This window comes from Heterodontus francisci, chromosome 13 (assembly GCF_036365525.1).
Source record: "Heterodontus francisci isolate sHetFra1 chromosome 13, sHetFra1.hap1, whole genome shotgun sequence".
Lineage (NCBI taxonomy): Eukaryota > Metazoa > Chordata > Chondrichthyes > Heterodontiformes > Heterodontidae > Heterodontus > Heterodontus francisci.
This window is the reverse complement of record NC_090383.1, coordinates 6,094,540-6,118,693: the sequence shown is the minus strand read 5'-3', so window position 1 is coordinate 6,118,693 and position 24,154 is coordinate 6,094,540. Positions and strand designations below refer to the sequence as shown.

At 43.3% G+C, this 24,154-nt stretch overlaps 1 protein-coding gene across 3 annotated transcripts in view; it reads left to right on the top strand.

The window, feature by feature from the left end:
• Nucleotides 1-7,220: 7,220 nt before the first annotated feature.
• Nucleotides 7,221-24,154, top strand: part of LOC137376202 (uncharacterized) — a 175,401-nt gene continuing 158,467 nt past the window's right edge. For 2 of the 3 annotated variants that reach the window (XM_068044300.1, XM_068044299.1), the window contains exons 1-4: nt 7,222-7,488; nt 7,622-7,872; nt 12,295-12,396; nt 22,074-22,136. In XM_068044300.1, coding sequence (XP_067900401.1) covers nt 7,807-7,872; nt 12,295-12,396; nt 22,074-22,136 — 231 coding nt within the window. In that variant the 5' untranslated portion in view covers nt 7,222-7,488; nt 7,622-7,806. Of the gene's footprint in view, nt 7,489-7,621; nt 7,873-12,294; nt 12,397-22,073; nt 22,137-24,154 lie in introns of all 3 variants that reach the window. The other variant, XM_068044301.1, reaches the window with a different exon arrangement.

The window sequence follows — 24,154 nt, the reverse complement described above, 5'->3', positions numbered from 1 at the left end:
CACAACCGGCAGGCTGCTTTAGAACATCCAATCAGTGTCCGCAGCTCACCGGTTTTGTGCAGGTGAGCCCCAATTTTGATCGAGCCTCCGGCCGACATCTTTGGCCATGCGAGAAACTGCCGCTACTCAAATTTCTCCTTCAGTAATTTTCAAATATGATACTGAATATTTTTTACGGGAAAGATGTACTTGGATAATGCAGCATGTCCTCTATGAGACTGAAATCCCTTTAAAGGAACACCACCACTATTTCTACATATATCATCACCTAGTCTCACCTATGTCATGTGGTTGGTACATAAAAGGGATCCTTAAAGAAAGAAACAAGAAAAATTTGCATTTATGGACATAGGAACATGGGACTTAGGAGCAGGAGTAGGCCATTCAGCCCTTTGAGCCTGCTCTGCAATTCGATAAGATCATGGCTGATCTGGTTGTGGTCTCAACTCCACTTTCCTGTCTGCCCCCCCCCATAACCCTTGACTCGGTTGTCTATCAAAAATCTATCTAACTCAGCCTAGAATAAGTTCAATGAACCAGCCTCCACTGCTTTCTGGGGAAGAGAATTCCACAGACTAACAACCCTTTGAGAAAAATAATTTCTCCTCGTCTCTGTCTTAAAAGGGTGATGTCTTATTCTTAAACTGTGTCCCCTAGTTCTCGTCTCCCGACAAGAGAAAACATCCTCCCGGTATCCACTCTATCAAGTCCCCTCAGGATCTTTCAATAACATCACCTCTCATTCTTCTAAACTCCAATGGGTAAAGGCCCAACCTATTCAACCTTTCTTTATAAGCTAAACCTTTTATCTCCACAATTAGCCGACTGAACCTTCTCTGAACTGCTTCTAATGCAATTATATCCTTTTTCCAATAAGGAGACCAAAACTGTACACAGTACTCCAGATGTGGTCTCACCAAAGACCTGTACTGCTGCAGTAAAACTTCTCTATTTATATAATGCCTTTCAATACCTCAGGATATCCCAAAGTGCTTTACAGTCAAAGAAGAATGGTTCAATAGTCACTGTTGTATGTAGGAAACAATGCTGGAATGTCCCAATAATGTATAAAACTGACAACACATTAAGTGCTATGTTTTCCACTTAAATACAGCAAGCAGTGTCTACATTGCAAACACAAAACATATTTAATTATATTTAAATTAACAGTCAGTGCAGAAACAAGCCATTATGTTTTGATTGCAGTGGGAAGGTAGCATGCAGATGGTATGATGCAAGGCTGCACTCTTTAATTATTTTTGTTGTTTACCAGTAGCTGTGAATTTTTTAAAGTTATCTTGGGACTTCAGCCTCTTTTAGATTTGAATCATACTATATTGAGTTCATTCCCATTGTCTCATTCTAAGATTTTAAAAAAATCGTATAATTGTCACATATGTATGTTATGTTAGCTCTCCGGCACTGGAATCGGTAGAGGAAAGAGGTATCTTTGGCACAGTCGATGGCAAGAGAACATAACATCAGAAAGTAAGATATAGGAGCAGGAATAGGTCGCGCAGCTCCTCGAAATTGCTCCTACAGTTAATAACTTCATGATTGCTCTTCTGACTCAACTCCACTTTCCCAACCTATCCCCATATCCTTTGATTCCCTTCGTGTCCAAAAATCTATCAATCTCGTGAATATACTCAATGACTGAACATCCACATCTGGGGTGGAGAATTCCAAAGGTTCACAACCTTCAGAGTGAAGAAATCTAGTGAAGAAATCTTTCCTCACCTCAGTCCAAAAAGCTGACCCCTTATCCAGAGACTGTGACTTTGTGTTCTAGACCGTGCAGCCAGAAGGAAACAGCCTCTCAGCATCTACCCTGTCAAACCCTTTAAGAATTTTATATGTTTCAATGAGATCATCACTCATTCTTCTGAACTTCAGAGAATATAGGTCCAATATACTCGCTATACCCCTACAACATTTTAGTGTTATAACAAGCTGCAACATTGTGCCACATGTTGTATGATTGCCTTTAAAAGTGATATCCCTTTAGAATCTTAGTATGCTAGTGAGCTGAGTACCAGGACACAGTCATGTGACTACAAGCCTGAGTCACTCTGCAACTGTAACACCCAGCGGCAGTTTCTGTAAATAGTTTGCTCTGTACTGTACATACTTGTTAGCTGTTTATAAACCTGTTAGAAATCTTCAGCATAACTGCACTCCGCGCATCTCATTTATGTTCCATCAGACAACATAAAGAACTCATTACGCCACAGTGACAATGTTACGTGTAACCTGAAAGGTTTGTCCTGGTAAAGATGTCGAGATGCTAAAGTGAACAGTATATTTGTATGGAATCCTGCAGTGCTGCTTGTTTGCGAACTTGTGACCACTGCACACAGCGGAAAGGCTACTTTCCGTGTTCCCCCCGCACTGATCAGCCTTCATTATGGTTCAATTTGGAGAGCAGCTCTTGGCTCTGATCTCACAAGAAGCAGCAATCCATAAGACCCAGCGAGCCTGCTTTGTCACGCAACAAGATCATGGCCAAACAGGTTTTAGTGTCTCTATGAGATTGTCAGACTCCAACAGGAAAGAAAAATGCTTACTTTCTGACATAATTTCAGTAATATATTTAAAAATACAACACAACTCGAGCAACCATAGTGTCGGTTGGATTCTTGTAAATTTTGAAACGTGACAGAACCAAACAACACACTGAACATGATAGCAGAACATGTTTCCGACTCCAGTATATTTCAAATAATATAAAAACGACACAAAATCCTGGAAATGTTCAGCAGGTCAGGCAGTACCTGTGGAGCGAGAAACAGAATTACCGGGCTGGATTTTGTATTCCTGCTGCCAGGAGCAACGAGTGCGGAATACGATGGCAGTCACCCATGGAATCCGTGCTGCAGCAATTAAGCAGCTGGTGGCCATTTTACATATTCACAAAGCCGTTCCCCCCCCCCCCCCCAGCAAATTACGTGGGGGGGTGTGGCCTTGGGGACGCCGTTCACAGCATCACCTGTTGAAGGAGCAGGTACTGGCGCCATTTTTAAAAAGCTGTCAGCCCTGCAAACAGTACACCTTTTTTCAGTTTAGAGATACAGCACTGAAACAGGCCCTTCGGCCCACCGAGTCTGTGCCGACCATCAACCACCCATTTATACTAATCCTACACTAATCCCACATTCCTACCACATCCCCACCTGTCCCTATATTTCCCTACCACCTACCTATTCTAGGGGCAATTTATAATGGCCAATTAACCTATCAACCTGCAAGTCTTTTGGCTGTGGGAAGAAACCGGAGCACCCGGAGAAAACCCACGCAGACACAGGGAGAACTTGCAAACTCCACACAGGCAGTACCCAGAATTGAACCCGGGTCGCTGGAGCTGTGAGGCTGCGGTGCTAACCACTGTGCCGCCCCTTGTAGAGTTCACCCCCTCACCCCCATCAGAGTGCAGGGTTCACCCCTTCCCCCTGTCAGAGTGCAGAGTTCACCCCTTCCCCCTGTCAAAGTGCAGAGTTCACCCCTTCCCTCTGTCAGAGTGCAGAGTTCACCCCTTCCCCCTGTCAGAGTGCAGAGTTCACCCCCTCACCCCCATCAGAGTGCAGGGTTCACCCCTTCCCCCTGTCAGAGTGCAGAGTTCACCCCTTCCCCCTGTCAAAGTGCAGAGTTCACCCCTTCCCTCTGTCAGAGTGCAGAGTTCACCCCTTCCCCCTGTCAGAGTGCAGAGTTCACCCCTTCCCCCTGTCAGAGTGCAGAGTTCACCCCTTCCCCCTGTCAAAGTGCAGAGTTCACCCCTTCCCTCTGTCAGAGTGCAGAGTTCACCCCCTGCCCATCAGAGTGCAGAGTTCAGCCTCGCCCCATCAGAGTGCAGAGTTCACCCTCGCCCCATCAGAGTGCAGAGTTCACCCCCTCTCCACCTCGGTGGCGGCAGCTTTTCCTGGACGGGAAAGTGAAGGCGCGTTAATGCCGTACATCAGGCTGAGGATCGGGAACTGAAGATAAGATTGCTCCGTTTAGATTTTAATTCATGCAAATATGTTATTTACATATGCTAAGTCAGGTCCAATTGGGGGTGTGGCAGGAATATGGGATTAATGTAGGATTAGTATAAATGGGTGGTTGATGGTCGGCACAGACTCGGTGGGCCGAAGGCCTGTTTCAGTGCTGTATCTCTAAATAAAAAAATAAATAAATAAAAATTGCAGAGTGGCGGAGGGGTCGCCATGGAGCTTCCCCTCCGCCAGGAAGATTGGGCCCGGCAATCCCAGCATCGGGTTCCATCGCGGCCCCTCTCGCTCCGATTTTCAGTCTCCCCTTCCTCACCGAACCCGACGTCGGGCAGGAAACAAAATCCAGCCCAACGTTTCAGGTGATAACCTTTTGTCTGAACTCAAGTTTCTCTGTGACCTTGTTCTATCAACACCTTCTGTTTTGTTATCTCTTGCCCCACCCCCACTTTATTTGCCTAAAACCTTTTATATTTCTAACCTTTGCCAGTTCTGATGAAGGGTCACTGACCTGAAATGTTAACTCTCCTTCTCTCTCCACAGATACTGCCAGACCTGCTGAGTATTTCCAGCATTTCTTGTTTTTATTAGTTTGTTCTATTTAAATCTATTTAAAATGTTATTTTTTTCCCTCTAAATTGGTTCACTCTGCACCATTCCCTCATGCAAAAATAGCCAGATAATCTAGCCCGCCCTCTGAGAAGCAAACTCTTTAATATTCTTTATCTTCCTGCCTTTGATTTTCTTCCTTGTCCTCTCAAGGGAGCAGTCGAATAAAATAAGATCCTAATGGACTCAAGTCAACAGCAAATTATTCCAAATTCAGTAGGAATTATCATTTATTCAGATAACCAGTATTCAGAAAACAAACAAATACGGAAAGTATAAAAATGTTACACTGGGCCATTGGGTAGGGTGGAGTTCTGAACTTGCGACTGGAATGAATTATTGGTCATCTGTAGGCCTGACATTAAATGTAAAGTGCGCCATTCACAGAGTATTTGATATAATTGGAAAACTAAATTACATTTCTTTAATACTGTCAGCCCTCACCTTGATAAATATACTTGTCCGACAGAAAGAGGAGCCAGAGACAGAAGAGACCGTAAGGTAAATTGATTTCATTTATATTTTGGTTTCTTGTGGACAGGAAAGTAGGAGTGCGTCTCCGAGCCTTACATGGAAAGCTTGGGCCTCCCCTGTGCCAGGATTCCTGCCCCTCCCCCAATATCCTCCTGATGCCTCCCCTTCCCCCAAACCACTTACCCGAGTGCTGGGGACCGTTCCTCTCGGTCCGCCAACAACTTGCTCCTGCCCGCTTGCCGGCCAATAGTAGTTCCTGTAGATTTCAGGTGGGAGACTGAGTTAAAATAGGCATCACAGAGTGGTTAATTACATTAACCAATTGCTTATTCACTTGCTCTACTCAATAAAGAATAATGTATTTTGAAGACTTTTCAAATATCGAAACATTTTATAGTGGTACGTAAAATAGTTCAATTGGATCCAATTTTGGACGTTGTCTGAGCACCATCTAGTGACAGAATTAAGTTGGTGCTGAAGGTTGATTTAAAAAGATTGACGAGGCAAGTTTAGATCACAAGTGCATAAGAAATAGAAACAGGAGTAGGCCATACGGCCCTTTGAGTCTGCTCCGCCATTCAATAAGATCATGGCTGATCTGATCTTGGCCTCAACCCTACTCTCCCGCCTGTCCCCCATTGCCCTTGACTCCCCTATAGTTCAAGAATTGAATGACTCAGCCTGGAATATTGAATGACTTAGCCTCCACAGCCCTCTGGGAAAGAGAAGTCCAAGGATTCACGACCCTCTGAGGGTCATTTGGCTGAAGAAAAGGTTTCCTGTCACGGGATAATTGGTAATATGTAAATAATGGCTCCTGCCAAAAAGATAAAAAACATGAGTTTAAATTTATTTTAAGAAAAGAAACTTACAGAAGAGTCACAATAGGCCTATTATTTAGAACGTACATCTTTAACATGGGTAAATGTCCCAAGATTTTTGCAAAGTGTGAAAACTTGAGACAAGACCAGCTGTTCAATCTAGCCATACAGTTGTGAAGCCTTATTCATCACATTGGGAAATTCCACATACCTAGCAAACAGATTCAATAGTAAGTTTCAATAGAGAATTGGATACATATTTGAAACTAGTCCGGGGGGAAGACAATGACCATCATTTATTATTTGGTACCTACTTTTTGACTGTGTTGTATCATTCTATGATTCCGTGTTGTTTCTTCACAGGGCAGAGAACATTAGTTTAGAAATAAAGAGCAAAACGGAGATAACTAATGAAGGCTATGCACCATTTTCATTGGGGAACCTGGCAGGAGGGTGCCATTGCCTGCAGATACAAACATTACAGCGTGGATGTGTGATGATACGTTTCTTTTTAATCTGCAGGGATATAGAGAGTCTTGGGGAAAGGAGGCACTACTTCTTCTTCTTTCTCTTTCTTTACTTTTTCTTCTCAGTGTCCTCAGTACCTTGCTCTATGGCAGCGAGGCCTGGACAACGTATGCCAGCCAAGAGCGACGTCTCAATTCATTCCATCTTCGCTGCCTCCGGAGAATACTTGGCATCAGGTGGCAGGACCGTATCTCCAACACAGAAGTCCTCGAGGCGGCCAACATCCCCAGCTTGTACACACTACTGAGTCAGCGGCGCTTGAGATGGCTTGGCCATGTGAGCCGCATGGAAGATGGCAGGATCCCCAAAGACACATTGTACAGCGAGCTCGCCACTGGTATCAGACCCACCGGCCGTCCACGTCTCCGCTTTAAAGACGCCTGCAAATGCGACATGAAATCCTGTGATATTGATCACAAGTCGTGGGAGTCAGTTGCCAGCGTTCGCCAGAGCTGGCGGGCAGCCATAAAGACGGGGCTAAAATGTGGCGAGTCGAAGAGACTTAGTAGTTGGCAGGAAAAAAGACAGAGGCGCAAGGGCAGAGCCAACTGTGCAACAGCCCCGACAAACAAATTTCTCTGCAGCACCTGTGGAAGAGTCTGTCACTCTAGAATTGGCCTTTATAGCCACTCCAGGTGCTGCTTCACAAACCACTGACCGCCTCCAGGCGCTTATCCATTGTCTCTCGAGATAAGGAGGCCCAAAAGAATAATCTGCAGGGATATAGAGAGTCTTGGGAAAAGGAGGCACTACTAGGGCAGCTGAATCTGTGCGGTTGCCAGGGTGCTTGTTCAGTTTGCTTTGTTTTGGTCTCTGCAGTGTTGCAGGCAGTGAGGCGAAGCACTGAACACACACAAAAAAACTTCCCAACAAACTTTCCGGCACTTTGTTCAAGTTTTCATCAGTTGACTGGAAATGGCAATTCGAGAGTGGGGGAGGACGCCTGAAATGTTCCTGTTTGTTTCTGCTGCTGTGGCTTCCCTTGTTAAACCTTTCCTCCCAGCCTCTGCTTTTTAAGGCTTCGAGGAAGTTGATACTTTTTTGAGCGAGTTGTTTCTTTGACACTGTTGGTAAGATTATCAAAATTTACTTTTAAATACTTTTAGAAATTTAACCCATTTTTTTGCCGTCACAGGTTATTTCCTTATTATTTCCAAGCAATTATATATTTGCTAATGAATATTCCGTGTATTTGATTCTCAGCTGCAGTTTGTTAAAAGGAAAACTATTTGATTTTATGGACACCCACCTGCGGTCTCTTCCTTGTCTATAAACGTCATTTACTGGCAGAGAAACGAAAGGTTCCCCAAATGGATAAGGAACATTTTCTCTCTCTCTGAGAACTCCCTTCATAATCTCTTGGCATTTGAAGATACTGATGTTCCAACATGCAGAACAAGCAACTACAGCCGAATTCATCACCCAGGAACATGACTGGAATATACCTGGGAATGGTATGTTTTGTTTTCTGGGGCTTAACAGTGAACATGAAAGTACGGGTGGGACAAAAGTTCTATATTAATAGAGGTTGAAGTTAATGTTTGATGTCCTTTAGTGGAAAGCTTTTATAGAGTCATTCAGCTTATCGAATCCATGCTGGCTTTCTGGAGAGCAATCCAGTCAGTCTCATTCCCCTGTTCTATCCCTGCAAGTTTATTTCCCGCAAGTGTGCATCTTTTTGAAGTGATTTATCATCTCTGCGTCCACCTCAATTCTAGCATGTTCCTTGCAGGTTTATTCCTGTTTCACTATTGCCATGCCCTTGTATCTGTTGCTTGGGAGCTTGCTGTGCATGAAATGGCTGCTGCGTTTTCTACATTACAACAGTGACTGCATTTCAGAAGTACTTCTTTCGTTGTAAAGTGCTTTGGGACATCTTGAGGTGACACAGAGGGTTGCGAATCTTTGGAATTCTCTACCCCGCTGAGTATTTTCAAGACTGAAATTATTAGATTTTTGCACTCCGAGGAAATCAAAAGGGTGGGAAAGTGAAGTTGAGGTAGATCAGCCGTGATCTTATTCAATGGTGGAGCAGGCTTGAGGGGCCGAACGGCCTACTCCTGCTCTTATTTCTTATGCTATGCAGTAGCTAAGTCTTTCTGAGCTCAAAAACAACTAGGAAAACTGAACAGTTAAGATTAACAATATCTTTTTAAGGACTGTGTCATTATTTGAGTATGGTTACAAATATAGGGTTATTCAATCCAGTTTCTCTAGTATCTCCAGATAACTGAAGTTACTCATCCCTGGTATCATTCTAGTAAATCTTCTCTGCACTCTCTCCAAGGCCTTGACATCCTTCCTAAAGTGTAGTGCCCTGAACTGGACACAATATTCCAGGTGAGGACTTACTCCTGAGGGAATTCAGTGGCATGGTGACAGTGAAATCAAGAAAAGCAACACCACAGCAATTGCTCCAAAGATTCTTGAAAGACTGTACAATAGGAAAAAAAATACAACAGAAAAGCTCTTGCCACCTTCTTACAATATGACAATCGGGTCACTTTAAACTAATTATGGTATAGAATTTGGCATCTCACAACTCAGTTTATATGGGCAGGTAAAGGAACAAGTGTTAAGTAAGCAGAAATGGTGAAAGATTATGCAAATGGGATGTAATAGCTTTTAAGATGCTGGAAGTGTGAGGTCAACAGGATCTCAGTGAGCGACAGGAGCAACAGTGTCTTCGTAACCAATGAGATTTAGGGTTACGAAATTTATTTATTTATTTTTATTTAGAGATACAGCACTGAAACAGGCCCTTCGGCCCACCGAGTCTGTGCCGACCAACAACCACCCATTTATACTAATCCTACCTTAATCCCATATTCCCTACCACATCCCCACCATTCTCCTACCACCTACCTACACTAGGGGCAATTTACAATGGCCAATTTACCTATCAACCTTCAAGTCTTTGGCTGAGGGAGGAAATCGGAGCACCCGGCGGAAACCCACACAGTCACAGGGAGAACTTGCAATCTCCGCACAGGCAGTATCCAGAACTGGGTCGCTGGAGCTGTGAGGCTGCTGATTGAGAAATAAACGGAGGAAGCACTGAGATGTAGGCTAAATAAAAGTGGGTAAATTCAATGTCAGCCCAGGCACAGAGAGAGAAATAAAGCAAGAGAAAGAAAGATTGGATTAAGAAAGAGAGAAAAGTGACAGAAAGGAAAAGTAAAACAAAAATAAAAATGTTTTAAATTTCCAATAGCAATCGAGAATGAGACTCCATAGTTTTAATTGTTTACTTTCTGGACCAGAGAGGTTTTTTGATTTATTAATGATTATATTGGTGAAAGGGCAGTTACAGTGTTAATTACTAGACTTCACTTTCAGTTGCGAGTTTAATGGGCAAATTAATGTGCGATTGCAGCAAGTTCATGAAACTCATGGGTGGTTAAGGCGAGCTGATGTTTTCACGTGGCTGACGGGGGAGCGGCACAAATCGGCAGCAACATGTGGTGATTGGCAACTCACAGGGTATTTCGACCTTGCCACAAACCGTTCAGAAACTTGTTGTGATTGGCAAGTCATGCTTATCTTTACCTCACCATAAGTTGCCAGCTGATTTGTGCATTAATAACAGCGTGCGTTGTTCAGACCCTGTTATTTTTTGTTCCACAACTATCTGACCCATAATGAGCAGGGATTCATTTTATGGAATCTGCAGCCAATTTTCCATTCAGGAGCGACTAATTTAAGTTCCAAACTCCAACATTCCGGATTGGAAAATTGACCTGAATGAGTAAAATGATTGATTGTACCCTGCTGATTGCCACCAAATATTGCTGTTAAAGAGCAAATAGAACATTAGATCATGAAACTGAAATTACAGTGCTGGGTGATTTAGCTGCTAGGTGTCTTATGACCATTCTTGCATTCATTGTCTTCAATTAGAGAGCTTCTAAACCCGCTGAGTTGTTCATTGTGACCAGTTGTCCACAGTCGGAGTAAAGAACATGTCTATACTTGCCCATTAACAATATGTCTAACACACTTAACTTGAATCTAGTATTAAAACACACTTCGGTTTGCAAAATAATTAGAGCGTTCTCATTTCTATAGTCTTAGTCACTCATTAAGACTACTGTAGTATTGCTCAATTTGCATTGATATAAAGTGGAATTTGGTGCCTGTCAATGTGCAAATGGCAGCGTAATTCATTAAGCTACTGAAAACATTGAAGATCTACCCTGCAGGAGATTCTCTCACATGGGTTTGCAGTTTAACTCCAAACTATGACCACAAGTTCTGAAGCTGAAATGAAAATCTGACTCACTGAGAAGAACGTCATACATTTTTGGGGATAGATATATGGTGCTTTGTTATTTTTCTACAGTTAATTCTATCTTCACTTTGATGTTGTGATTATTGAGCATAAAGAGACAAGCTGGTGGTGGAGGTGGTGGTAGTGTGGGGTGGGGGGAGGGGGGGCGAAGGAATTTGACTTGTGCTCAAAATGCTGGTGCAAAGTCGGCAGAGCAACTGCCCTTTGTGCTGGTCCATGCTGGCCTGAGGCTCGGCCTAATCTGGCCTCTGGGCCTCATTCAAATGCCACCAGTGAGCCACATGGATGCCCCAAATGCCAAATGGATGCCCCAATTCAGCTCGCCAGTCAGCGAAGGTGGGAAATCAGCCGGGTTGGCCGTGTCAGGGTGAAGGGGAGGGCCTTGTGGTAAGGGCGCAGGGACCTTGAATGAGCTGCAGCGAAGCAAACAATATACATAAGAAGACACTCAATGAAAATGCATTTTTCCTACTGCCTCCCCCGCCGTTCTTTTATTTCTCCTTTTCTTGACAACTTTCTCCTCTTGTCTCCCCACCTGAAGGCATCGACTCCTTGCTGGAGAACTGCTATATGGACAGCAATTCTCTCCAGGACCTTGTCCATGACTCCATCATTTATGTGAGTGTTGGCAAGCTCCTGGGTTGTCACAATCAAGGCTGATGATGGTTCAAGCAGTGCATTCCAATTCCTAACCACTCACTGCATTAAAAAAGATTTTCCTCATGCCGCCTCGAATTTTTCTACAAATCACCTTAAATCAGTGCCGTCTGTTTAACAACCCGTCAGCCATTCTCTTTACTTAAACCCTTCATGTTTTTAAACACCTCTATCAAATCTCCTCTGCTTCTCTATTGTAAGGAGAACAACTCTAGCTTCTCCAGTCCATCCATGTAATTGCAATCCCTCATTCCTGGAACAATTCTAGAAAATCTCTTTTGTCCCCTTTTCAAAGTGGGGCTGCCCATGTACAGTTGGATGTATTGAGCATCACTTCTGGTGGGAAATCAGGTGCATGGAGAATAGGTGGGCACACTTCCCTACGGAACTGCCCTACGTCACTTCCCTTTGCCACTTTGCTACGCCACTTCTATCTGCCAGTCTGATGCTACTTCCCACCCTTGCCCTCATTCCACTGAGAAGTTGGGGAATGAGAGTGGAACATCCGGGTTAGTGTTTTCCAGTTATGTGAGCTCTGGTTTAGAAAAGATATCTCGGCCTTGGAGAAGATTCAGAAAGTAATACCAGGAATGAGAGGCTTTAATTATGAGGAGACATTAGATAAACTTGAGCTCTTTTCACTAGAACAGAGGAGGGGAAGAGGGGCTGCGATTCAATTATTGCTGCCTGTAAAATGGGCGTTATGCTTCTGAATTTTGTGTCATGAGCTGTCCTACCTGATCCGGACTGGAAGTGTGTCAGATACCATGTTGGCTGAGTTGATCATTCCCTGAGTGCCTGCTTTTGGGCATGCTTGAGTTTCTAAAACCCTCGTAATTGGCATTAAATCAATCACGTTGAAAAGTATTAATGATAACCATTGCTAGGCATTATGTGTAAAACGTTGTGCAACACTTCTGTCTTTCAGGTCAGCTCTCCTCCGAGGTTTAATCACATTTCTGCTATACCACCTCTTTTTCGTAGGCGAAGCCTTTACCGAGCAAAAACCTCAGTGGAATATCAACGCTATGTAAGTACTAAATTAATGGCCCAGTTTTAACAATGGCCATGTTCAGGACAGGTAGGGTGCAGGGTGGGGCAGGGGGGATGACTGCAATGCTTTCTGACTCAGAGTCAAGAGGGCTTCGTTGATACAAGGCTGACACTTAGGGCTGAATTATCCGGATATAGAGTATTTTCGGCTGTCAGGATCATTTACGGGTCTGTAACCCGGCCGTTGGAACAACACGCCTTCCAGGTTAATTTTCTGGAAGGCGACAATTAACAGGCCGCCTCGGGGTTCCCTGTCCAATTAGGGACGATGGGTGGGTTGAGGAGGGGTGAGGGCCAATCAGCACGCTGGCAGTCTTCACGGCAGCTGGAGTGTCAGTGTGCTGCTGAGGCGAAAGCCTCAAAAGGAGGGCGGAGTGAAATGGCAGCGAGAAAAGGCTGAGGGAACCGGCAGCCAACTCTTCACCCTGAGCATTGTCTGTGACAGTGCTTTTGCAATGGCGAGCCTCTGTCTGCAGATGTCCTCAGGCTTGCTGGTTGCATCATTAAGCGGTGAGATTGCATCTTATTTTCATGCCGTGCTGACCTCCCGCTGTGCAGGCGCCTCCTTTAAGTAGACGAGGTTCTCTCGCAGTGTGGGGCCCATGCGACACTAGCAAAATTGCATTGCCCTTGGATTTTTGCTGCTAATTGTCCATTTAACAAGCTTAATGGACTTCCCACTGCTGTCAGAGCGGGCTGGCATCACCACGCAAAAGCCGCCTCCGGGATAAGTGGGAGGAGGCGGGAACAGATTGGGAAACATGCACAATGCATATTTTTTCTGATTTTATTCCTCCTCTGTCTCCAAACCCACCTCCAAGGGGCTGGTAAAATCCCCCCCCCCCCTCCATCGACTTTGCATTACACCTAAACTCCCATAACTGACATTCAAAATAGTTGGGAGTGGTAGAAGTTGAATTTTTTTTTTGCCTTGTATTGCAGACTTAGAGCTGTTGCACTACTTGGTGTGTTTTATTAGCATCATAAAGTAAAATATATTGCCTCACAATTGAGTTGCTTCCTGCCATTCAACAATATGTTAAAATGAGAATAAAGTGAAGTTTGGCTGTATATCTTCAAGATAGTTTGTATCAATGCAGTAATATTAGTGAGAGCCGGTCTTTCTGTAATATAATGTTATTCAATAATTAATAATTATTTTACATTAATATTTGATGTGGCAATTTATCCCGGTATGCTTGAGATTTCCCTTAAGCTCTCTGTGTGAATTCTTTGCTTTTAATGAAAATTAATTGAAATCTACTGGCCATTAAAATCCCCCCTCCCTACTTTGAGACAATTCGAATCTAACAAACTAAATATTGTAGCAATGTAGTCCTTTATTGTGTTTAACCAAATCCAGGCACATGCAATGACTCTAAGCGGTAGGCATGCAGAGAAATAAACCAAATAATCGCTTTTTTCCATGGGTAACCTTTGTTGATCATTTTGATCCTGATTCTCTCTACAAACTATTAAGGAATGCTCAAGATCTTTATAGGTCTCTAGTCATGCACACTGTTCTTGCTGATTCACTGTGGCATGACAAGTATCCTTGTGGACAAGGCCCCAAGAAATGAAAGAGTTCCTTCAAAACACCAGATGCCAATTTGTTTCCCATATAGGATGCAATTAATCATCCTGAGTTTCCTGGTGCCACTTCCTATCTTGAGACTGCCTTGGCTAGCTCATTTCACAATGTGCCGAAAAAAGAAGTCAACAGTGTTACAAAAGGTTTTATTTTTGTATTAAAATCTTAGACTTCTGTGTGTTTTTAAAAAACTGAACAAAGGATTTTCAATAGAATTGGACACCTGCAAATAGCTTCAATTGTAGGATTTTGACTTTGTATACAAGAATAGGAAGAGTAAGCAGTTTCAAGGAAGCCAACTGGCGGTTTGACCTTCTCAAAGGCAACACTTTGAATGACAGTGGAGACTTTCTGTCTGGTCACGTGATCAGCTCAGGAAGGCTTTTTGCTTTCACTTTGGACTTTTAAAACCAGTGAATTGAACAAAGAGCAGGCATTTGTAACTTGGACCTGACCAGCCTGGAGACTGGATAAAAAGACCTGTCTCTGTAAAGGAGACTTGCACCTCTTGAAAAGAAATCCTGCATTTGAAAGGTGGCAGTTTCCTATTGCTTCCTGTCTCTGAAGAATTCCTACATCCAGTAAGATTCCTGTTGTCTCCTGTGTTTTGGAAAATCCTGGAACTTGAACAAAACTTCTACTGCTGTGTTGCTGCTGTGAGTCCTGAGCAGACCTGCTGAAAGACCTGTGTAACGCCTGCTGTATTCGAATTGCCTTGAATGCCTACCCATCAAAGACTGTTCATCAACCTCGCTTGGATGAGACTGCGAGTGGCATATGACTATTTGATTTTGGAACACCTCACCATACCAAAAACATCCTACCAGAACATGACGAACTGATTTATTTTTACTATTCCTTCTATTCATAAGAAACAGCTGTAAACAAAAATCCCTTTTCCCCGGTTTACTTTTTTAAATATATGTGTGTGTGCATGAGGGCTAAGGAACTAAGGAACGTTTCATATATATAGATTTATCTCATTAGTAGTTAAGACTCATTATTTCTTTTCTAATAAATAGTTAATGTTGTTGTTTAAAGAAACCTGTTTTCATGTGCTTTATTTTGGGGGACAAATAGGGTGTCTAATTTGGCTATTCTTTGGTAGGTGGGAAAATTTATTGATATGCTGTGACTTGTGGAGAAGTGGGACTGAATTAACAGTACATTTCTCCTGTCTTGGTTGACACAACAGGCACAAATTCAGCACCATTCGTGACTCCTCAGATACTGAAGCAGTCCGTGTAGAAATGCAGCATGACCTGGGCAATATCCAGGCTTGGGCTGATAAGTGGCAAGTAACATTCGCGCCAGGCAATGACCATCTCCAACAAGAGAGAATCTAACCATCTCCCCTTGACATTCAACGGCATTACCATCGCTGAATCCCCCACTATCAACATCCTAGGGGTTACCATTGACCAGAAACTGAACTGGAGTAGCCATATAAATACCGTGGCTACAAGAGCAGGTCAGAGGCTAGGAATCCTGAGGCGAATAACTCACCTCCTGACTCCCCAAAGCCTGTCCACCATCTACAAGGCACAAGTCAGGAGTATGATGGAATACTCTCCACTTGCCTGGATGGGTGAAGCTCCAACAACACTCAAGAAGCTCGACACCATCCAGGACAAAGCAGCCCGCTTGATTGGCAACCCATCTACAAACATTCACTCGCTCCACCACCGACGCACAGTAGCAGCAGTGTGTACCATCTATAAGATGCACTGCAGCAATGCACCAAGGCTCCTTAGACAGCACCTTCCAAACCCGTGACCTCTACCAACTAGAAGGGCAAGGGCAGCAAATACATGGGAGCACCACCACCTGCAAGTTCCCCTCCAAGTCACACACCATCCTGACTTGGAACTATATCGCCGTTCCTTCACTGTCGCTGGGTCAAAATCCTGGAACTCCCTTCCTAACAGCACTGTGGGTGTACCTACCCCAAATGGACTGCAGCGGTTCAAGAAGGCAGCTCACCGCCACCTTCTCAAGGGCAATTAGGGATGGGCAATAAATGCTGGCCTGGCCAGCGACGCCCACATCCAATGAATGAATAAAAAAGAAATTGCACATTATGCACTTTCAGCAGACGCTAAACAGCACAATCAGCTAAATTGTACCTTGACACATTAAACACTAAAAGCATCCTGGGAATGAACAACTTGAACTATTTCATTATTTCTTGCTAAAATACAAATCCACAAGCCGTTTAAAAGTAAACAGAAAGCAAAACAAATGAATGATGTGAGATTAAACAAAGTCCTAACCCAATATATATGTATACACAGCTAGCCTATTTTGCATCCTCCACCCCAGCATTTTCTTACACTTTCTGTACTTCTTTCATTGTCCTGTAGATGACTCACTTCCTCCACTGTGTCTGGCTCATGCATACTCCTTCACTGATTTCCTGAATCTTCTGCATTTTGGATCGGCTGTATCTGGTTGGAGGTTGGGATCTGAGCTATGTGGGTAATCATCAGTGCTCGGCAGGAGGAAGCTATACCTGGCACTGTGGTAACACGCAAAGAGGTTAGAGAACCTGATGAGGTTGGGATCCAGACCATAAATCTGCTCTTCCTCTTCAAGTCATGTTTGGAGCCACGTCTAGTACTGGTGCTCTGATGATGAAAGAAATAAACAGGGGCATGGGCCTTACTGGGAGCAGAATGGCTGGAAGCTGCAGTGGGGAGGCTGTGGGATCTGAAACTGAGGGGATCCGAAACTGAAGCAGTGAGGGAGCTCAGCCTGACCTGAGGAAGAAGCAATTTGATCTAGGAAGAGGAAATGTATCCTCAGAACCACTGTCCTGAAAATATCCTGGTCTACTCCCTATCAACCGTCTCGCATTCCACTTGCTATTGTCGTCCAAAGCAGATTAAACGTTTGCTCGGTACAAATGCTTATCTGTTGGATGACAACAGTAAGTGGAATGCGAGACATTTGACAGGGAGCAGACCAGGATATTGTGAGGATAGTGGTTATGAGGATATATTTCCTTTTCCTATGAGTGATATTGATCATCTGCCTCATCAAGCTGATCAAACAGATCCACAACCTCAAATTGGTAAATCTAATCGAAGACCTAAGAGACCTCAAAGACTATTTGTGTACTTAGAGAAAACAGTCAAGTTGAACACTAAGAATTAATTTGATGTATATAGGTTTGTTGTTTAGAATATATTAATTCAAGAATAATGTATTTATCAAAAGGGGGATAACTGTAGTGTTTGATTGATCTGGATTTGATTGTATTAGTTTGTCCCTTGATCTGTGTTCACTGTGTTTGATTGCTTAAGCCTATGGATGGAGCTTAAGAATTAAAACTGAAACTAAAAGACAGAACTAGAACCTTCTACAGAAAACACACTGATTGCTCTGAGAAGACATCATACTGAGATCTTGTAAGAACTGATATATTTTAAACTGCTGTAAATAAACCAGTTGGTGATTTAATACAAGTGTGATATCTGCATTGCTCTGAGATAGATCAGATATACATAAACATAACAGGAAGCTGTCGCCATTAATATCCTCAGCATTGCATCAGGGGAGCAGCCAGTACTGTACCGCCAACATTTTGTACATCAGACACCCTGGCTACACTCTAGAGAGATAGTTCAATGTGTCAGCTGAAGGATGGATACTGGCCACCTAGAGGAAAATCCCAGGCTGTTTAAGAATATTTTTATTTCCAGCCCTCAGGATAATACTTGCAGAATTTGACCACAATTACAAAGCAAGTTGTTCAACCAATGATTTTGTTTAATTTCAACATTAATCTTTGCGTTGTTGCTGAAACTGATTTGTGCCACCAGATGGAGTCTGGGGGCTTGGTGAAGTGAAGGAATCCTGCAATCCTGCAGCATGGGTATGACTGCCACCTAGTAACAGGGAGTAGACAATGCACAAACAGTGTATCTCCATGTCACCTTGCTCAAATACTTATTTCATTGAGCAGAGATTTAAACAAAAAACTCTGAGGAACTTTGATTTACACAATCTTCCTATTGATGATTGTAATTTCTAAATTCAAATGTATAAAAGACTTGCATTTATACAGTGCCTTTCACAACCTCAGAATGTCCCAAAGCGCTTTACAGCCAATAAGGTACTTTTTAAAAATGTAGTCACTGTAGGAAATGTGGCAGCCAATCTGTGCACAGCAAGATCCCACAAAGACCAATGCGATAATGACCAGATAATCTGTTTTAATGATCTTGATTGAAGGATAAATATTGGCTCAGGACATCGGGGAGAACCCCTCTGCTCTTCTTCGAATAATGGCCGTGCAATCTTTTATGTCCACCTGAGAGGGCACACAGGGCCTTAGGTTTAATGTCTCATTGACAAAACTGTATCACTGACAGCGCAGCACTCCCTCAGTACTGCCCTGCAGTTTCAGCCTAGGTTTTATATTCAAGTCTCTGGAGTGGAACTCGAACCCTCAACCTTCTGTTTCAGAAGTAAGAGTCCTGCATACTAAGTCAGGGCTGACACCATTCTAAAGCATGTGATAAATTGGAACAACAACAGGAATTTCAGGGTAAAATATATTGCAGGTAGAGGGTCATGTTGACTGTTGTTTTTATTTGTTCATGGGATGTGGGCGTTGCTGGCTAGGCCAGCATTTATTGTGCATCCCTAATTGCCCTTGCGAAGGTGGTGGTGAGCTGCCTTCTTGAATTGTTGCAGTCCTTGGGATGTAGGTACACCAACAGTGCTGTTAGGAAGGGAGATCTCAGAGAATCAGAGCTCAATACACATCAAAAGATGAGAAAAGCACGTGAACCAGAATAGTTAATAAATTGACCTACTGCTTTCTAATGTCTGAATGAAACACTATTTTAATATTTCAGAGCTATTTATAAAGTGAACCATACTCGTGAGTCCTTATTTGCTGTTATTTCTGAATCAATACCTGCTGTCAAATTGTGCACAGAATGTACTTGTTCTTCAAAGTGGAATACACTGCAGTTCGATCAGTTCCAGCTGGATATCTCCAGGGACGTGCTCTTCAAGATCCTATTGAACAGAGAGGCAAATAGTTCAGCATTGTACAGCTTAACATAGAAACTGAGGAACTTACTAGATTTGAACATGCATTGGGCAGATTAAAGGTTATGGAGCTACATGCTCCAGAGGACACAGAGTGAGGTTGATTGGCAAAAGAACCAGAGGCAACATAGGAAAACAAAATTTAGTTAGCGAGTTGTGATCTGGAATGCGCTGCCTGAAAGGGCGGTGGAAGCAGATTCAATAGTAACTTTCAGGAGGGAATTGGATAAACACTTGAAGGGAAAACATTTTCAGGGCTATGGGGAAAGTACAGGGGAGTGTGACAAATTGGATAGCTCTGCCAAAGAGCTGACACAGGCATGATGGGCCGAATGGCCTCCTTCTGTGCTGTATCATTCTATGATTCTATGCTCAGGGAAAGTTCAAAGCCTCTAATGTGATTGGCAAGTTCTGTGGTCACTTGGCTGTGTAGTTTGAGGTTAACTCATTAGCCGGTCAGTACGGCAAAGCAGAAATGCCAAATCACAATTCCACTGCAGGACAGTCAAAAGTTACTTTATGAACGTGTAAAATAATAGGCTTATTCTCCAAGTTTAGAAAGATGCCCCCTCCTCCCCCTGCCGAACCTCCCAAGGATTATCCACGGTGAATCGTTACGCTTTGTGGTGCATCAGTTCCCCACATTCAGTTAGACTTCAGAGGATGTAGTCAGGCCAGAAGAATGGGCAGACATGTGGCAGATGAAATTTAATACAGACAAGTGTGAAGTGATACATTTTGGTAGGAAGAATGAGGAAAGACACTATAAAGTAATGGATACAATTCTAAAGGGGGTTCGGGGCAGAGGGACCCGGGGGTATATGGGCACAAATCGTTGTAAGGTGGCAGAGCAAATTGAGATCCTGGACTTTATAAATAGAGGCATAGAGAACAAAAGAAAGGAAGTTATGTTGAACCTTTATAAAACACTTGAGTATTGTATGCAATTCTGGGCACTGCACTTTTGGAAGGATGTAAAGGCTTTAGAGAGGGTGCAGCAAAGATTTACGAGAATGGTTCCAGGGATGAGAGACTTCATCGATAGATTGGCGAAGCTGGGGCTGTTCTTGTTAGAGAAGAGAAATTTGAGAGGAGATTTGATCGAGGTGTTCAAAATCATGACAACGTAGTAAAGGAGAAACAGTTGCCATTGGCAGAAAGGTTGAGAATCAGAGGACCACGAGTTAAGACGACTGGCAAAAGAACCAGAGGCGCCATGAGGAAAAGCTTTTTTTTAACGCAACGAGTGGTTGGGATCTGGAATGCACTGCCTAAGAGAAATCTGGCTTTCAAAATGGAATTGGACAATTATCTGAAGAGAAAATATTTGCAGAGCTATGGGGGAAAAGGCAGGGGAGTGGGACTAGCTGAGTAACTCTTGCAGAGAGCGGGCAAGGATATGACGGGACAAATGGCCTCCTTCTGTGCTGTAAACATTCTGTGATTCAGTTCTGATCCTTTTCACTTTGCTTTGTGACTTTTCTTTGACAAATGAAAGAAAAAGGGATACTATTGGGAATCACAATGGGATTTATTTAGCTTGAAACATCTGACATTTGAGGCCAATTTGTCTCGTTGGTTATTTTTGGAAAACATGCTTCAGTTATTTGCCGCTGGACGCATCTTTCTGCCTTGTGTGACTGTGTAGCTGTCGATCAATCGTGCGGCTCTATGTGTGTAGATGATTTATGGGGCGACTGCAGACACACTTGTTGATGCAACTGGCTGGAAATGCAATTTGTAAAATAACATTAGAAACTGCCCAAGTAGAATTCATCCCATCCCACCTCACCCCACCCCCCCACTCACCCCCACTCACCCCCATCACCCCACCCCCATCACAACCTCCCATCTCACCCCCCCCCCCTCATCTCACCTCCTCACCCCACCCTTCTCCACCTCATCCTAGTATTCCCCCTCAAGTTTCCCCCTCAGGCTCCACATTGTTGCTTTCTATGTGATATGGGTTCAGTTAGGGACTGGGAAGAACATTTCGTGATCCCTCTTTTGAACTTGCAAGCTGCTGCTGGCGAACCACGAGCTCCCAGCGTCTGCCTCTCCTTTGCTCAGTTTCCTTGAGGAGGATTTGCAGATTCACGTCAGTGAAATTCTGCGCCGGGATGTCACATCCTGTGGTCATGTTTACCTGCTTGATCTAGCTCTTTCTGTCCTGGATATTCTTATCAACAATCAGCAGCAGCAACAACAACAACAACTACTTGCATTTATATAGCACTTTAATGTAGTAAAACGTCCCAAGGTGCTTCGCAGGAGCAATTATCAAAATTTGACACTGAGTAACATGAGGAGATATTAGGACAGGTGACCAAAAGCTTGGTCAAAGAGGTAGGTTTTACGCAGCATCTTAAAGGAGGAGAGAGAGGTGGAGAGGCAGAGCGAATTAGGAAGTGAATTCCTTATGTGGCTCGGTGCCAAATTTTGTTTTATAATGCTCCTGTGAAACACCTTGGGTTTTTATTATGCTAAAGGCATTATATAAATGTTGTTGTCTAAACACCCTTTGCTCCTCCAGTTTCTAGTCTCTCGCCATTAAGAAAATATTCCGATTCTTCTTTCTCCAATCCAAAGTGGATTACCTCGCACTAACCCACACTGGATTCCTTTTACAACAATTTTGCCCATTCTCATAATCTGTCTATGCCCCTTTGTAACTCTCTGATTCCTTCTGCACACTTACTGCTCCATCAAGCTGAGTAGCAACTGCAAACTTGGGTCCACAACTTCTCTATTTCTTCATCCAAGTCATTGACATATATGGTGAAATGCTGAGGCACCGGTGCAGATCCCTGGGGCACTAGCAATCAGACATACATTTTCCTTTATGCCTACCCTCTCTCTCCTGTATGTGTGTGTTAGTGGTGAAAGAAGGAAGTTAAGAATTATTTAGTGCTTTATGGAATGGCATCATGAACAAGTTCATCTTTACATCACTGCATTCTTAGACAAAACATGGTCATAAAATGTATATTTCCTCCTAGAAAAGAATTGAGATGCTGCGGGTGATTGAACCCAGGCAGGGTTTCAAAGGCGCTGTTGTCAAGGTGAGTCTTCTCTTTTTATTCCCATTTCCCTGTACCTGTTAATTGACTTTCATCAAAAAAGAACTTACCAGAAAATATTAATAACCAACTGACTAGAGTTCAGAGACATTTGACCTTTCAGATTTGCTGTTTTATTGGACACTGTCAAATGTGTGATAATATTTTATTATAGTCCTTCAAAGGCTAGAGTTACAGTCTGTCTGTTTGGTAAGGTTTAAAGGTGATATTTATTCCACTCATTGAAAAGAAACTGGATACATCTTTTGATTTTATTTTTAATTGGGTATGTTTCCCTCCGCTTTTTTGTATTTTTATAGCCTTGGTTAGTCTGATGCTTGCAGCCGACATAACGCCAATATCTGCTATAGTCTGCAATGTGACACTACCAGGTGTGACGTTCCTCTCCTGTTTACTCACCCCTGTGCTGTGCTGTGTTGTTGCTTCTGCTCTGTTCCTCCTTTCCCACTTTGGCTCAAACCAGGCCTGAGCAAAGCAGCACTTTGAAATTCTACCCTTACCTCTTTCATGATACTGAGCACCACAGTACTAGCTCTCTCTCATAATTGCTGACAAGGCTCTAAGCTCTGGAATTCCCTCCCTAAACCTCTTCGCCTCTCCACCTCTCTCTTTTAAAGCACTCCTTAAAATCCACCTCTTTTCTTAAACCTTTGGTTACCTGTTTTAATATTCCTTATGTAGTTCGGTGTCAAATGTTGTTCGATAATCACTCCGATAAAAATGTCTTGGGATGTTTTACCTGATAGAGATCGAGGTCTTTAACATTATGAAAAGTTTTGATAGGGAAGATTTAGAGAAGAGGTTTCCACTCGTGAGGGAGACCAGAACTAGAGGCCATAAATATAAGATAGCCACGAATAAATCCAATGGGGAATTCAGGAGAAGCTACTTTCCCCAATGAGTGGTGAGAATGTGGAACTCACTACCACAGGGAGTGGTTGAAGTGAATAGTATAAATGCATTTAAGGGGAAGCTGGATAAACACATGAAGGAGCAAGTAATAGAAGGATATTTTGATAAGGTTAGATGAAGTAGGGGTGGGAGGAGGCTCGCGTGGAACATAAACACCAGAACAGACCAGTTGGGCTGAATGGCCTGTTTCTGAGCTGTAAATACGGAGTAACATTGGGGTCAGTGTTAACATCTCACAGTGTGATAATGTAAAAATCTAATAAGCAACATTCCACAAAATTTGAACCGTGGTGTAATCGCTTTGATTTCTAGTTCAGGCTTTAATGGTTAATAACATTTGATGCTTGATTATAACAAGCTGTATTTAATACAGGGAACTCATTAGCAAAATGAACACACTCCTGTGGAGTTGGAACTGTGGAAACAAAAAATATATTTTCATTGCTGTGTTGTGCTCAACCCACCAGCACAATTTCCTTGTTAGATTCAGCTATTTATCTGCGATTCTAGTTGTCACGGAAATTTTCATCCATCACAATGGCATTCCAAAATCTACCAAAAGCCTGCCACAACTCCCTACAGACCAGGTGCAATCTCAGGGCTATCCAGAAATAATTCCTTACATGAGTCATTGCTACTCAGCTTCCCACACGACTGACATTGAAGTCATGGTGCAGGCCCTGACAGCAAATCATGTGTCAGGGGAGACTGATTGTACAGGACTCTTACAATTCCCCTTGCGGGTTTACCAAGCACCACTGAGCACTTTGTGCCACATACTATTTTTGCATGTTCATGGGCCCATGCATCCCAGGGCAGACTTTGCTCTCCGTGTGTTTTTTTTGGGTTGGCGGAGAGCACTGACCGTGGGTTGATTGTGTCAAACGGGAGGCCAGGTCCTGCTTTGAGGGGCCAGGCCTCATTAATGTCGGGGTGCGGGCTGTGGACAGTAAACAAAGGCCTTAGGTCACAGCTCGCTGGCTTTGGGCTGCTGAAATATTGGGCAGCTCACCCGCCCTCCGCACTCGGGAAAAGGTAGATTTGTTGAGGGGGGTGTAAGTGATGTGTATTGGGTTTGGTTTCTGATA